The sequence below is a fragment of the Trichosurus vulpecula genome, chromosome 5, assembly GCF_011100635.1.
Source record: "Trichosurus vulpecula isolate mTriVul1 chromosome 5, mTriVul1.pri, whole genome shotgun sequence".
NCBI lineage: Eukaryota > Metazoa > Chordata > Mammalia > Diprotodontia > Phalangeridae > Trichosurus > Trichosurus vulpecula.
In genome coordinates, this window is record NC_050577.1 from 219,567,136 (window position 1) to 219,582,606 (window position 15,471).

At 40.7% G+C, this 15,471-nt stretch overlaps 1 protein-coding gene across 1 annotated transcript in view; it reads left to right on the top strand.

Moving 5' to 3' along the window:
• NDUFA12 (NADH:ubiquinone oxidoreductase subunit A12) overlaps positions 1 to 7,119 on the top strand; it is a 28,320-nt gene extending 21,201 nt beyond the window's left edge. The window contains exon 4 of the mRNA XM_036760352.1: positions 6,827 to 7,119. Within this exon, the coding sequence (XP_036616247.1) occupies positions 6,827 to 7,007 (181 nt within the window). The 3' untranslated portion in view covers positions 7,008 to 7,119. The remainder of the gene's footprint in view (positions 1 to 6,826) is intronic.
• Positions 7,120 to 15,471: the final 8,352 nt, after the last annotated feature.

Below are 15,471 nucleotides of genomic sequence, written 5' to 3' on the forward strand. Positions count from 1 at the left end.
ATTGTCATTATTATTGTTTTGGGAAAATATGGGGCTTTTGGCATAAATTGTGCTTTTAATTCATTTAGCAAGGTTCCAAAGAGAGTAGCTTGCATTTGATCTAAGCCTGGATATAAGATAGAAAGCTGTCCCTTACTTCCAGTTAGGACTGTGCATTGATACAGAGGTAGGGCAGGGGCTATAAGAATACATTTTTCTTGCTTATCACTGAAAAAGTGGACTTTTGGAGAGAAAATAAATTGAGAAATCTTTAAGGGGAGAATGGTGGCTCTGAATCTGTAGCCCCTGTCTCTTCCTCTTCTTCCTTCCTTCCGTCCTTCCTTCTTTCTTTTCTCTCTTTCTCTCCTTTCCCCCCACCCAAGGTCACACAGCTAGTTAGTCTCCAGTGTCTGAGGCTGAATTTGAACTCAGGTCCTCCTGACTCCACGGTTGCCCTGTCTCTTCTTTAGTACTTTCATTTGACCCCCATATTTTTGCCTATGGCATTAGCTGACAGGTGGAGAATACTGTGGTGCTTTCTTTTTGGCCTCTTTTTTTCTCCCTCAAAACACCATCCTGATCATAGGTTCACAGATGTGTCATTAGTAGAGAAGGTGGTATTTAAAAGTCTTTTGTCTTATGTTATCTATGCTTCCTCTCTCTTCTAGTCAAGGATATCTTAATAGTGAAACCAGTGTCATTTAAAGATGGCCATTGTCACCTCTGAGAGTCTTAGCAGAAATTCCAAGAATTTAAGAGGTTTTTAGATAACATGGGATTGGAAAGGGAAAAAATTTTTCATCTTCTGGGAAAGAATTGACATTATCTCACCTTGACTCTTTTAAGTGAACAGTTAGGTAACAAAATCAACATTTGTCATGGAGCCAACCCTAAATGTTGGTCCCTCTTTCCCTCACATCTCTTTTCCAGAGCTGTTGGGGGTTGGGTGCATCATTTGGAACTTTTCAGAGGCCTTCCACTTCTGTTGAGGTTCCTCCTCTTTTTTTCTGGCTGTGTACATGAATAGGTGTTCCCCATGAGTCAGCAGCTGTTGTTGGCCTGGTTGAAGCAACTTTCCTCCTCCCACTCCTTCCTTCTCCCCATCTTGTATAATCAAAATTATGATTTGATTTAATTAAGTAAGACTTCAGTAAGATCCTAGAACTTAATTTTTTTTTTGAGCTTAGCTTTTTTTAAAAATTCAATTTATTTAATATATTTAGTTTTCAGCATTGATTTTCACAACAGTTTGAATTACAAAATTTCTACCCATTTCTACCCTCTTCCCCACTCCAAGATGGCGTATATTCTGGTTGCCCCGTTCCCCAGTCAGCCCTCCTGTCTGTCACCCACTCCCCTCCCATCCCCTTTTCCCTTCCTTTCTTGTAGGACAAGATAAATTTCAACGCCCCCTTGCCTGTGTATCTTATTTTCTAGCTGCATGCAAAAACTTTTTTTTTTGTTTTTGAACATCTGTTTTTAAAACTTTGAGTTCCACATTCTCTCCCCTCTTCCCTTCCCACCCACCCTCCCTAAGAAGTCAAGCAATTCAACATAGGCCACATGCGTATCATTATGTATAACCCTTCCACAATACTCATGTTGTGAAAGACTAACTATATTTTGCTCCTTCCTAACCTATCCTCCTTTATCCAATTTTCTCCCTTGACCCTGTCCCTTTTCGAAAGTATTTGTTTTTGATTACCTCCTCCCCCATCTGCCCTCCCTTCTGTCATCCCCACTTTTTTGTCTTCTTCCTCCTTCTTTCCCGTGGGGTAAGATACCCAATTGAGTGTGTATGGTATTCCCTCCTCAGGTCAAATCTGATGAGAGCAAGATTCACTCATTGCCCCTCACCTGCCTTCTCTTCTCTTCTTACAGAACTGCTTTTTCTTGTCACTTTTATGCAAGATAATTTACCCCATTCTATCTCTCCCTCTCTCAATATATTCCTCTCTCATCCCTTAATTTGATTTTCTTTCTTTTAGATATCATCCCTTCATCTTCAACTTACCCTGTGCCCTCTCTCTCTCTCTATGTATATATACACACACACATATATACATACATACACACACACACATATATATATATATATACATATGTATATGTATATATATATATGCATATTCCCTTCAGCTACCCTAATACTGAGGTCTCATGAATCATACACATCATCTTTCCATGTAGGAAATGTAAACAAAACAGTTGAACTTTAGCAAGTCCCTTGCGATTTCTTTTTCTTGTTCTTTTTCTTGATTACCTTTTCATGCTTCTCTTGATTCTTGTGTTTGAAAGTCAGATTTTCTATTCAGCTCTGGTCTTTTCACTGAGAAAGCTTGAAAGTCCTCTATTTTATTGAAAATCCATATTTTGCCATGGAGCATGATACTCAGTTTTACTCGGTAGGTGATTCTTGGTTTTAATCCTAGCTCTATTGACCTCTGGAATATCGTATTCCAAGCCCTTCGATCTCTTAATGTAGTAGCTGCTAGATCTTGGGTTATTCTGATTGTGTTTCCACAATACTCAAATTGTTTCTTTCTGGCTGCTTGCAGTATTTTCTCCTTGATCTGGGAGCTCTGGAATTTGGCGACAATATTCCTAGGAGATTTCTTTTTGGGATCTATTTGAGGAGGTGATCGGTGGATTCTTTCAATTTCTATTTTGCCCTGTGGCGCTAGAATATCAGGGCAGTTCTCCTTGATAATTTCTTGAAAGGTGATATCTAGGCTCTTTTTTTGATCATGACTTTCAGGTAGTCCAATAATTTTTAAATTATCTCTCCTGGATCTATTTTCCAGGTCAGTGGTTTTACCAATGAGATATTTGACATTGTCTTACATTTTTTCATTCCTTTGGTTCTGTTTTATGGTTATCATGGTTTCTCATAAAGTCACTAGCTTCTACTTGCTCCAATCTAATTTTTAAGGTAGTATTTTCTTCAGTGGTCTTTTGGACCTCCTTTTCCATTTGGGTAATTCTGCCTTTCAAGGCATTCTTCTCCTTATTGGCTTTTTGGAGCTCTTTTGCCATTTGAGTTAGTCTATTTTTTAAGGTGTTGTTTTCTTCAGTGTATTTTTCAGTATTTTTTGGGGTCTCCTTTAGCCAGTCATTGACTTGTTTTTCATGGTTTTCTCACATCCTTCTCATTTTTCTTCCCAATTTTTCCTCTACTTCTCTAACTTGCTTTTCCAACTCCTTTTTGAGCTCTTCCATGGCCTGAGCCCAATTCATATTTTTCTTGGAGGCTTTTGTTGTAGGCTCTTTGACTTTGTTGACTTCTTCTGGCTGTATATTTTGGTCTTCTTTGTCACCAAAGAAAGATTCCAAAGTCTGAGACTGAATCTAGGTGCGTTTTTGCTGCCTGGCCATGTTCCCAGCCAACTTACTTGACCCTTGAGTTTTTCAGCGGGGTATGACTGCTTGTAAAGAGTACTATGTTCCAACCTTGGGGGGATGTGCTGTTGATTTCAGAGCTATTACAGCCAGCTCTGCCACACCAGCACTCCTCCTTCCCCAAGAACCCCCAACCTGGACTGGACTTAGATCTTCAGCAGGCTCTGCACTCCTGCTCTGATCCGCCACTTAATTCTTCCCACCAGGTGGGCCTGGGGCTGGAAGCAACTCCAGCTGTAGTTCTGTAGCTGCCCCACCTCCGCTGCCCCTGGGGTGGTGGCTGAACCACAAACTCTATCACCCTGTCCCCAGCAGCTTTTCCCACTAACCTTCTCTGTTGTCCTTGGTATTTGTGGGTTGAGAAGTCTGGTAACTGCCACAGCTCACTGATTCAGGGCGCTAGGGCACGATCCGCCTGGCTCCTTGCCTGGTTGGTCCACACAGCCCATGCTGGGCTCCGCTCTGCTCCCAGCTCCGTGCACGAAAGACCTCACCCAGCAACCATCCATACTGTCCTGGGCTGGAGCCCTGTTTCCTTCTGCTATTTTGTGGGTCCTACAGTTCTAGAATTGGTTCAGAGCCATTTTTTATAGGTTTTTGGAGGGACTTGGTGGGGAGCTCACACTAGTCCCTGCTTTCCAGGCACCATCTTGGCTCCGCCCCCCCAGAACTTAATTTCGAAGCATTGATAGTCTAGCACTTGCATTTAGGCCTTTGATATTCTTGTTACTTGTTTGTTTTAGAAGTTGGCCTGAAATCTTGGTTTTTAGTGTTGTATATAATAATCTAATAAAGATGGATTATTTCACTGCCTCATGATGATTACTTTTTTTTTTTTTTTCAAATTTACTAATCTTTCCCAGGATTGGAGAATAAAGATGACTTGCGCAATTTTTGTGAGTTAGCTGGCAGCTTCATTCTTAATTTGGGTGTTATAAGAAGTGGGCTAAGGGATGTTTTTGAATTCTCTAGCTTATAACTCCAAACTACAAAGGAAATTTCCAACATCCACATGCCACTTAAATAGTTGTACCATAATTTAATTCTTTTTAAAAGTGATTTTTAATGCCGTCTTTTTGTTTTACATCATCTAGAGTTCTCTCTGTATCCTTCCCCCTGCCAGAGAGCCATCCATTATAACAGAGGATTTTTTTTATATGAAGAAGAGGGGTGGAAAAACTCAAAACTGATCACTTCATCGAAAAAATTATTTTATATGCATTGTGCCACACCTGTGTACCCTCAACCTCTGCAGAGGAGTTGGGGGAGATGTCTTCTCATGTCTCAACTTTAAGGCCAAACTTATTTTTTATAATTTTGCAGCATTCATTCTTGATTATTTTGTGGTGGTTGTACTTTTTATTTACATGGCTATATTCATTGTGTACTTTTTTGTCTTTGCTTACTTCACTTTATATCAGTTAATGTAAGCCTTTTCAGACTTCTCTTGTCATATTCACAGTAATATTCTCTTACATTTCTGTACCACAGTTTTTTAAGCCATTCCCATTCCCAGGCAGTGGGCTTTGTTTCCAGTTCTTCATTACTACAAAAAGGGCTGCTATAAATATTTTGGTGTTACATGGAGGCTTTCTTTTTGTCAGTGATCCCTTGCCTAGCAAGATCTCTTTGTCTAGCACTGGAATCTCTGGGTCAAAGGGTATAGACACTTTACCCCTTTATTTGCACGCATGATTTAGTGCTTTGTGGAAAAGCACTTCTATTTGTCTTTTTCTGAGTAATGTGAAATGTATTGCAGAAATTTTAGCCTGGGAAAGGACTCTAGGGTCCAAAATTTTAAGGAATGTGGCTTACATCTCTTTTGTTTAAACAATAAAAATATTGAAAAAAATCTGTTGTTTCCTTGTCTGTGCACTTAGTAAATCAGCATGCCTTTGACCAATCCCATGGACACAGGCAAGGCTGAGCTTCTTGGCCAGGGAACACAAATTGCATCTTGTGTGGTATATTATCAAAAGATGATCGACCGGAACACTGAGTTCCATGTAATTTTCAATATGGCTGCCTCTTTGGCTTCACATTGTGATTCTTAAGCTTTTAGTCCCTGGAGTTTTTATGCCTGGAAAATTTTGAAGGAAACTGTAACTGTTTTTTAAAAAGCGAAGCTACAAAGTAAAAGAAAAACAATTCTGTTTTGCTCTAAAAGTAGGTGGATGCTAGGTGTGCTCCTGAGCTCTTTTCTGAGAGAAGCCCTCACTGGGCTCAGTATATTCTTCATGTCAGCTGAACAGCATGCCATGATGGGTTCTTCATCTTCATCATCACTTCTTAGGGCGCATCCCCAGGGGCTTAACACACTCCCTCACCCTCCCACCCCCCTGCTCAGGCCCTCGTTATCTTTACTTGGATGCCTGAAGTGGTCTCTCTTCTGTAATCCATCTCCTTAGCTTCCGAGAAAACTTTTTTAAAGCCCAGACAGATGTGACCACAGGTGACTCCCCTGCTCAGAGACCTTCAGGAGACCTGCACTCCGTGGCCTAGAATTTGATGGCTCTAGCCAAGCTCTTCACATTATTCCTCTTTATGTAGTCTGTGCATGATGAGCTGCTCCTTGACGTTGGATCTGTTTTCCATGTTGATGCTGCCCTTGGGCCCTTCTCTCTTGCTGGGAACACCCTTTTTTTCTTGTCTCTCGTAATCATCCCTTTCTTTTAGGGCTCCTCCCTTGAGCTCTCAGTGGGTCTGAAGCTGCCCCTTGACAAATGCCCAGGGTGCAGAGCTTTGTTTGAGCCACATTGTTTCCCAGCAGGCCGGGAGCACCTATCCTGCAAAGGCCACACCTATTAAATCTTAGAGGCTTAGAACTTGTCTGGGATCTGCTGATGACTCTTACAGATTGGTCAAGAATTACTTGGCTATTGCCAACCATTAAGTGACTTCATTCGAGCACATCTAATTGCAGCAGACCTGGAACCAAAAAGGCAAGAAAGACAAAACTGTCTTAAACCCTGCCAAGCCTTTGGGAGATAAATGGACCCACGTATGTGAAAATGTCTTCAAAGACTTAATTAGCTGCTTTACCCACACAGTGGTGTTGGCTCACGCAGACCCAAGTCAACCTATTTTTCTCCCCACAGATACTGTGTGCTCCTCTTCCACCCAACCCCAGCTGGAAAACATCTCCCTTTTCAAATTTTCTTAGTGTTTAAGCTTCTCCCCTTTGTCCCTACCATCCTTTATGTTGTGGTATATTTATCTTTGCCCATGTCATATCCTCCTGGTGGATTGTAGGGCTCTTCAGGGCAAAAACAGTGTCAATTTTTTTTTCCACATTTGCCTCTCTAGTGCTTAGCTAACACTGTACATGCTTAAGAAGTTTTTAATATTGAGTGTCAGATCACTCCCCAAACACAGATTGACCTCCTGGGCCCGGGCACCTGGAGGCCACCGCATTTATTTACTGACCATTGTTCACTCTTAATCTTAGGCACCGTTGGCTCCACTGCATGACTGACGACCCTCCCACAACTGTCCCCCCCACTGCTCGTAAGTTCATCTGGAAGAACCACAAATTCAACCTGAGTGGCACCCCCCAACAGTATGTTCCATATTCTACGACTCGGAAGAAGATTCAGAAATGGGTCCCACCTTCGACACCTTACACATAGACCCAGTTGAGAGGAAAAGCTCCAACTGTGTCATCAGATGTGGGGAGTCCGTGTGAATTGTACATTTGATGCTTAAATCCTTTAATAAAGTTGTATTGTGTCTTCACAACCATTTTGACTTTTCAGAAGTTTCATTTTGTGAAGGGTATAGTAGAAGGGTTTCAGACCATGGCTAATAGAAAAGCTTTCCAAGCCTGCCTGATGGCTCTCTACTTTAGGCCAAGAACAACTTGGAATGCTGTATCAGCCCCACTCCAAGGTAGGGGCACCATGTGAATCACTCCTTCACTAACACTGATACTGGATACTGCCTTGGTGTTGGGCTGAGCTCATCTGGTAATGAACAGGTTTAATAACATTGCTAAAGGCACAGCATCTGTCCTGTAATAAAACAAAAGCAATACATTTTAAAATTTCATAAGACAAAAGCCCACTGGGAAATAACAGCAGGCATCAGTCATAAAAATGAATAAGTAAAAAACCCAAACAGAAGCAGTCAGCATCTTTCAGAAGAAAAACTACATTAGTTACCCCAATATTGTACTATAGTGATTCCAGATAGATTGAGGGGCATCTCTGGTGTTTGTAATTGTATGTGTGGTGAGGTTGTGAGTTTTGGCAAATCTGCATCACTGTTTAGTAATGTTCCTGCTCGGGAGAACTGCTGTATTTTTAGTGAGATAGATAGATATGAAAAATCATATACATAAATATATACCATTATACATGCATATGAGGTACCATTGCCTCACAGATATACAGTAAATCCATCTGTATTTGTGGTAGATATATTCCTAGAAAATTATATAGAAGTATTCAAGTTTGTAAGGAAAATGAGGTCACCATATTCTTTCATTCAGCACTTTAATTAAACACCCGCTGTTTTCGGTAACTGGTACCTAATAGGTGCTCTCGTTGACTTGACTACTGTGCTAAGTCTTTGGGCTATTAAAAACAACAGGCAAAGCAGTTTCTGTCCTCAAGGGACTTACATTCCATTGGAGAAGATAATACATATACGTAGAAAATAGTTCCTAGGTTAGCTTGGTGGGAAGACACCTACCTATAAATAAAAGGAACCACTGAAATTCATTGAATAGGTTGGGACCCTTAGGACAATCGCTTGGTGCCTGTGTGGAGAATGGCTTGGAGAGGGGAGGGACCAGAGGCAGAAAGATTAGTTGGGAGGCCATTGGTGTAGAAATAACAAGATTTGGCAAGAGATTGCACGATTCTGTTGGGATTGTGAGACTGAGAAGTCAAGGTTGACAGCAGAGTTGTGAACCTGGTCATTGAAGGAATGTCTTCCGTTTTTTTATATCATCAGAGTTTTCCCCAGAGGGCCATCCCACATGACAAACTATTTTTAGAGATGTTATGAAAAGGACAAAAATCAGTACGACCAATCATCGCATTAAAAATGTCCAAAAATGTGCAAGGCATGACACCGGAGGGTCTTCTGCCTTCGTGATGGGGCGGGGCCATCTTCTCATATCCCTTAGTTTCTATTTTGCTAAATTTTCTTGATTTGGGGGTGTGGTTCTTTGCATTTGTGTTGTTGAGGCCATTGTGCATGTTCTTTTCTTGTGTTTACTGGCTTCACTTTGCATTAGTTCATGTAGATCTTTCCATACTACTCCGTATTCATCAAATTTATCATTTCTTACAGCATGGTAACATTCCACTTCATTACATTCATTGCCACAATTTGTCTAGCTATTCCCTCATCAATGGGCATTAACTTTGTTTCCAATTCTTTGCACTCACAAAAAATGCAGCTAAAATATTTTTGTACATAAGGGGGACTTTCTCTTTATCAGTTGCTTCCGTGGGGCATAAGCCTAGTAATGAAGTCTCCAGTTCAAAGAGTAGGGATATTTTAGTCACTTTATTTACATAGTTACATTTCTAAAATAATCACGTAATTTCCAAAATGGTTGTACTATTTCACAATTCCACCAACAATGAGCCTATCATCCCATAAACCCTCCAACATTGGCCATTTTTTTGTGGCATCTTTGCCATTTTGCAGGGTGTGAGTGGTTTCAAAAATCAAAGTTTAATTTTGGAGCAAACCTGTGTTTTGATGTGGTCTGTCTTTATGTGTTTGAGTATCCTTTAAAGTTTAGGAAATTCATGCAAATGATGGCACTGTTTGCATTTGATGGCCTAGTTTATCCATTTATCTACCTCATAGGGAATTCTGTGGCTTTCCAGTAAAGACAGGTTTACAGCTTTATCTACAAACTTGGAATTGGGCATAGGCTGAGGCCTGAGTCCCTGAGCCAGAAATTTTGAAATTTATCCCCATGAATACTAAAGACAGCTACAAAAAATTTTCTGTGACTAAGAAATAGTGAACATAAAAACCATAAACATAGGGGATTAATTGGCCAGTATTTTCAAAGCATAGAAACAAGGTGGCAGATTCATACTTTGTAATACATAAAAGCTGTGCCCTAAATCGAAAACTTTAAATATAGAAAATTACTCCATTATCTAGGAATATGTATACTATATTCTATTTTTGAAAACTTGCTGGTTTGAAGATAAATATATTGATATTCTGGGACTCTGCCTACATTTGAAAAGTGTTTTAGAGCTATTCAAAACCATTAGAGACAATAGCTTTGGTGAGTTAAATAGAAAGAACACATCCCTCCTAAGACGAATGAAAATGTACCAAACACTGAGCTAGGTGTTGGTGATACAGATTCAAAAGCAAGACAGTCCCTGCCCTCGAGGAAATTAGATCCTAATGGAAAAAGCACATATAGAGAGGGAGTCATGGTTTGGAAAGTCACGAAGATGGCAAATGGGAACTAGTCTACAATATAAAGTCATTTCAGCAAAACTTGTGCATCTCCACAAGAAGCTTCTAACAGATTCATTGTTTTGATCATTCTATTTAGTTCCAGGGATGAATGTGACATTTGTACCTTTAATCAAAATATGTTGGTATTTTGGTTTTTTAAACTGTTCTAAATAACTGGTGTACTTGGACAAGGCCCATCTAGGAATTTTGGCCTATTTGCAAATGGCAGCCCTGTATGGCACAGAATAGGTCAGTCTAGCATATTGGTTGACCTGAAATTTCTGGGTATGAAAATTCATTTATAAATTTGCTTATGCTTAGTCATTCCAGAGTAATCACACATTACTTATTCTACTTCTAAAGAGAAGATGCCCAGCAAGCATTTATTAAACACTTGTTGCATGCTAGGCACTATGCTAGAAATTGAAGACATAAAGACAAAAACTAAAATGATTTCTGCCCTCAAGGAACTTCCATTCCATTAGAAGGAGCACACAGCTAAAGAGGGTGTGTTGTGTAGAAAACAGAAAAGACCAATTTTCCTGGAATGTAGAATGCAGGAAGAGTAATAATATATAATGAGGCTGGAAATATTGGGGCCAGGTTGTGACAGGCTTTTATGTACAGTGAAAAGATCGCTAGTACAAATCAGTGGACCTGAGTTCAAATTAAGCCTTTGTTAACTTACTACCTATATGAAACTGGACAAGTCGAATGCTCTCTGGGCCCCTGTTTCCTCATCCCTTCCAGCTCAAAATCTATGAGTTTATGTCAGGTAAGTGGTGCAGTGTGTAGAGCTCTGGCCTGGAGTCAGGGAGGCCTGAATTTGAATCTAGCCTCAAACACTGTGACCCTGGGCAAGTCACCTTCTTTTTGCCTCAACTGTAAAGTGGGGATAATAATAGGTCCTACCTTCTAATGTTGCTGTGAGGATCAAATGAGATATTTTTAAAGTGCTTAGCACACTGCCTGGCACATAGTAATACTTAATAAATCCTCATTCCCCTCCCCTCCCCTCCTCCCTTCCTCTCTCCCTCTCCCTCCCTTCCTTCCTTCCCTCCTTCCTTCCTTCCCTCTTTTTCTTTCCTCCCTCCCTCCCTCCCTCCTTCCTTCCCTCCTTCCTTCCTTCCTTCCTTCCTTCCTTCCTTCCTTCCTTCCTTCCGTCCTTTCTCCCTCCTCCCTCCCCTATGAAAAGCTAGAAGATTTTTTATTTTATCAATAGATTACCACTGAGGTTTATTGAGCAGGAGATGGGTGTGGTCAGATCTGAGCTGAGTCTTGAAGGAAGTGAGAGATTCCATGGTGAATGGGTCCCACTTTCAGTACCTTATAAAAGGTCCTTCTTTAGAAAAAAAAAATCTGCTTTGAACTAACATCCTACCATTGCAGACAAACTGGAAATGAGCATGATTGTAGCTACTGCTCTCCCATAACAAAATGGAAGCACCAACTTGAAAACTTGCTGGTTTGCAGATAAACATTGATATTCCAAGACTGCCTAGATTTGGAAAGTGTTTTAGAGCTATTCAAAACCATTAGAGACATCAGCTTCGTTGAGTTAAGTAGAATCAATACATCCCACAACTGTCTTATTCAGGAATACAGTGGCTTTGCCAAAGCCAAGCAAACCAAGCACCTGCATCCCTTATCACACACTCAGAAGGGTCTATCAAAGTTGACGACTCTCTGTGAAGAAACCCCCTACCAACAAAGATGAGAATTCACTTTAAAAGTTTATCTAGCACCATAGAGGGCTCACAGCTCTTGCCTCACACCAATATCTCACTTCTGTGACCCCGAGTCCTGACTAGTGAGCACAGACCCTTATCTTGCCCTTTCTCAGGCCTGCCAGGACACTTCCTGGCCTCTCCATCATGTCCTTATATACACTGCTGCTCACATCCCCTCTTCCAACTCTCCCTCTGAAGACAGTATTCAAATCAGCCCCACCATTTCTGGTGAGGCTATTATTCCAGTGGCCATCCCTTTATACTTTGTCTTCCCTGTCCATCACTTCCTTATAATTATTGTCCTCTATTAGAACAGAAGATCTTGGAGGGCAGGGATGGTTTTGCTGGCTTGTATTTACATTCCCCCATCAGCATAATGCCTGGTACGTAGTTATACACTTAGTAAATGCTTTTTTATTCTTTCATTTATTCAGCTCAATTTATTTGCCTCTGTTGGTATGGAGCTAGATCTAGGTTGAAATTTTGTATATAAATACTTTATACATATATGTATACTTATATATACTTATATTCAGCATAGATGGTATGACAACAGTGTTGCTTGCAGCTGCTATGGGGATATAAGACCAATAACACTAGCACATAGGAGGGCTGCTAGCACAGGTTTTTTGATTTGCTTTTCTAAAGGAAAGCAACTTTAAAGGGGTCAACAATCTTACTTTAATCAAACATATGTGTGTGTGTGTGTGTGTGTGTGTGTGTGTATCATTCACTTAGTTCAGGGGAAGAGAAGAGTCAGTACCAAATACAAACAGTCAGTAGCAAATTCAAACTGAAATTACAAGCAGAAATTATATAAACAGAGCAAATAACATATCAACAGACAGGGCTTCTAGCTGTCTGCCTGTAACAATACATACATAGTTACCAGAGAGAGAAGCACCAACATCAAGGTTTTCAAAGTTGGGGGGTTCCTTAATGGCTACCTAGAGTCTCATCTGACCAAATCAAATGAACCTCTTCCCATGAGGGAGCCCCAAAGCAAAATGCCAACCTCCAAGTATATATACACTTCTTCAGGGTCAGAGGGCATCACAAACTAGGTGACTCAGGCCCATGTAATTTAGGCTTTCATGTGACTTAAGCAGGTCACATGAGCCTATTAATGGATGGGAAAGATCTTCCCATCAAGAGAAAAATACATCAGCAATACGGAAGGTTTTTTTAGGTTGAGTTACCTTGTTTACCAAAAGTGACCTCATTGAATTTTGTGCCACCCTCTTCACAGAGATAAATCATTGACCCCATTTTTCCGGTTACATAAACGCCTGAGTAAACACCTGAGCCAGGATTTAGGTGCAGGTCTTTAAACTCCAAGTCCAGAGCTGTTGTCACTACATTATGTAGCATCCCTGATAGATGCTCCATAGATTTTATAACTCAGAAATTCTTATTATCATCAGATCATCTAGTAGATTTAGAGTTGGACCTGAGGGGTATCAAGTCCAGTGATGCCAAGCTCAACTAGAAATGAGAGCCATGATGCTCTGCACAAGGAGCCCTGTGGGCTGCATGTTAACTTAGTTTTAAAATGTAGTATTATCTAAGTTTTATTGCATTTTTATTTATTTTGTTAACTATTTCCCAATTACATTTTCATCAGGTTCAGGCTACACTCAGGAGTGTTGTGGACCTCATGTTGGACCCCTCCGTGCTAGGATATGCCTGACCCAGGCAAGGCCCCTGAGAGTTTATGTCTGATCAGAATGAAATGAGACACTTATAGTTCATTCAAGAGTAAACAGAAGGAGATTTATTTAGCCACATCAGGGGGATATTTAATCAGGATAGGCTCTGAGGACACCAAGAGTGATTCAGTTGAGAAAGACTGCTCTGTGTCTGAAGTTGTTCACACCTAGAGCTCTCAAGGCTATTTTGTCCTCAGGGGGACAGGATATGATGTCAGTAGACTGAACCTTTAGTCCTTTGAAACGATTAAATCTCAAGGATGCTTTCAGTACCTTTTAGGACAAAATTAGCCTAAGGGAAGAGGTGGCATCTGAGCTGGGCATCTTTCAAGGTGGGTTAGGATTTCAGCCAGTGGAGATGGCAGATGGGACTAAGAAAGTAGAGAAGATATTCATGGGAAAAGAAATAGCATGGGCAAAGACATTGAAGTGGGAAAGTATAGGCTATATTTGGGACACTGGGGTGTACAGTACATGAGGGGGATGAGTGTGAGATAAGTCTAGAAGAGCAGATCACAACATGAAGGGTCTTAAATGCCCATCTAAGGGCTGTTGATCCTGTAGACAATGGGTATCCATTGAAGGTCCTTAAGCAGGAGGTTGACTTGATGAAGTCTGCACATTAAAATTTATCGGATGGGAGTGTGAATCAAAGAATCTCAGTATTCGAAGGCACCTCAGAGGCCATCCATTCAAACCCCAGCCTGACCCCAAAGCCCCTCTATGATATCCCTGATGAGACCTCATCCAGATATTGCTCCAAGGGCTCTAGGAAGGGAGAACCCACTTCCTCCAGGGACCATTCACTGCATTTTTGGATAGTCCTGAATATTAAGAAACTTATCCTTCCACCAAGCCTAAATTTGCTTGTCTCCAACTTCCACCCATTTCTCCAAATTCAACTAACCAAGCCATCAATAAGCTTTGGTGTGTACCAAGCACTGGGTAGGGTGCTGAGGATACACATACAAAGGTGAGACAGTCCTTTCCCTCAAGGAGCTTTCCTTACACTAGGGGAATATAGCATGTTCACAGGTATATACAGGATTTCCTTCCTCCCTCCTTTCCTTGCTTCCTGCCTTCCTTTTTTCCTTCCTTCCTTGCTTCCTTCCTTCTTTCCTTCCTTCCTTCCTTCCTCCCTTCCTTTCTTCTTTAATTTCACAAGTATAAGATGAGCCTGCCTAAGAATTCCCTCTGCCACTGCAGACAGTTGAGAATTCTCTGTAAGAGAGCTCTTAGAGAGGCAGCTAGGTGGTGCAATGCATAGAGCCCTCACCCTGGAATCAGGAGAACCTGAGACACTTATTAGCTGTGTGATCTAGGGCAAGTCACTTAACCCCAATTGCCTCCAAGAAAAAAAGAGTCTCTTAGAGAGTTTTCTAGAGCAGAGGGTGTCATGCAGTGGGAACTAGTATGGCTGAAACCATATTAAAATGTAATTGGGAAATATTTAACAAAACAAACAGAAATACAGTAAAACATAGATAACATTACATTTTAAAATGAAGTCAGTATGCAGCCCATAAGCATCCTTATGTATGATTTAGTGGCCCCCATTTCTATGTGAGTTTGACACCACCACTTTACAGGACTCTTGAGGAAAGTGCTTTGTGTACCTTCAAGGGCTTTATAGATGAATGTTTTTATTATTTGCCATTCTAGAGTGACAGATACTAAATGCTAAAATAATAATTTTACTCCCAGATCTCAAACATCCCATACACTTTTGTTTTTAACTATCATTGTCAGCTTGACATCACATCATGTTGTCCACAGCCCCATCGAGATTATCTTGCTCAAGAGATCTGAGCCAGCAGAGCAAAATATATTCAGAAGAAAACATTTTCATTTCCTGGAATTCAATCAAGAAAGAAATGCTATCTTAAGAGTTGGGGCCCTTATCATCTGGAGAGAATGCTGCCTCTGCCCCTCCCCCTTCTTATATCATCAGAAAAATTCCGATTGCTATCTTGGAGAAGCTCAAATGTCACATTCTATTTTCTTCCCCACCAATAATTCAGTTTCTCCAGGAGAGCCATTTCTCCTATCTTGTGCTAGTCTAAATTGCCTTAATGGTCAGAAAGTGAAGAGATGTTAATATAGTGTCATTGTATAGGGTGCCTTAAAAAGAAAAGAGAGAGGGAGACTGGTGGTGGAAGGGTGGTTTAGACTAAATATATTTCGAATCAATAGATTTGAATAAGATGATG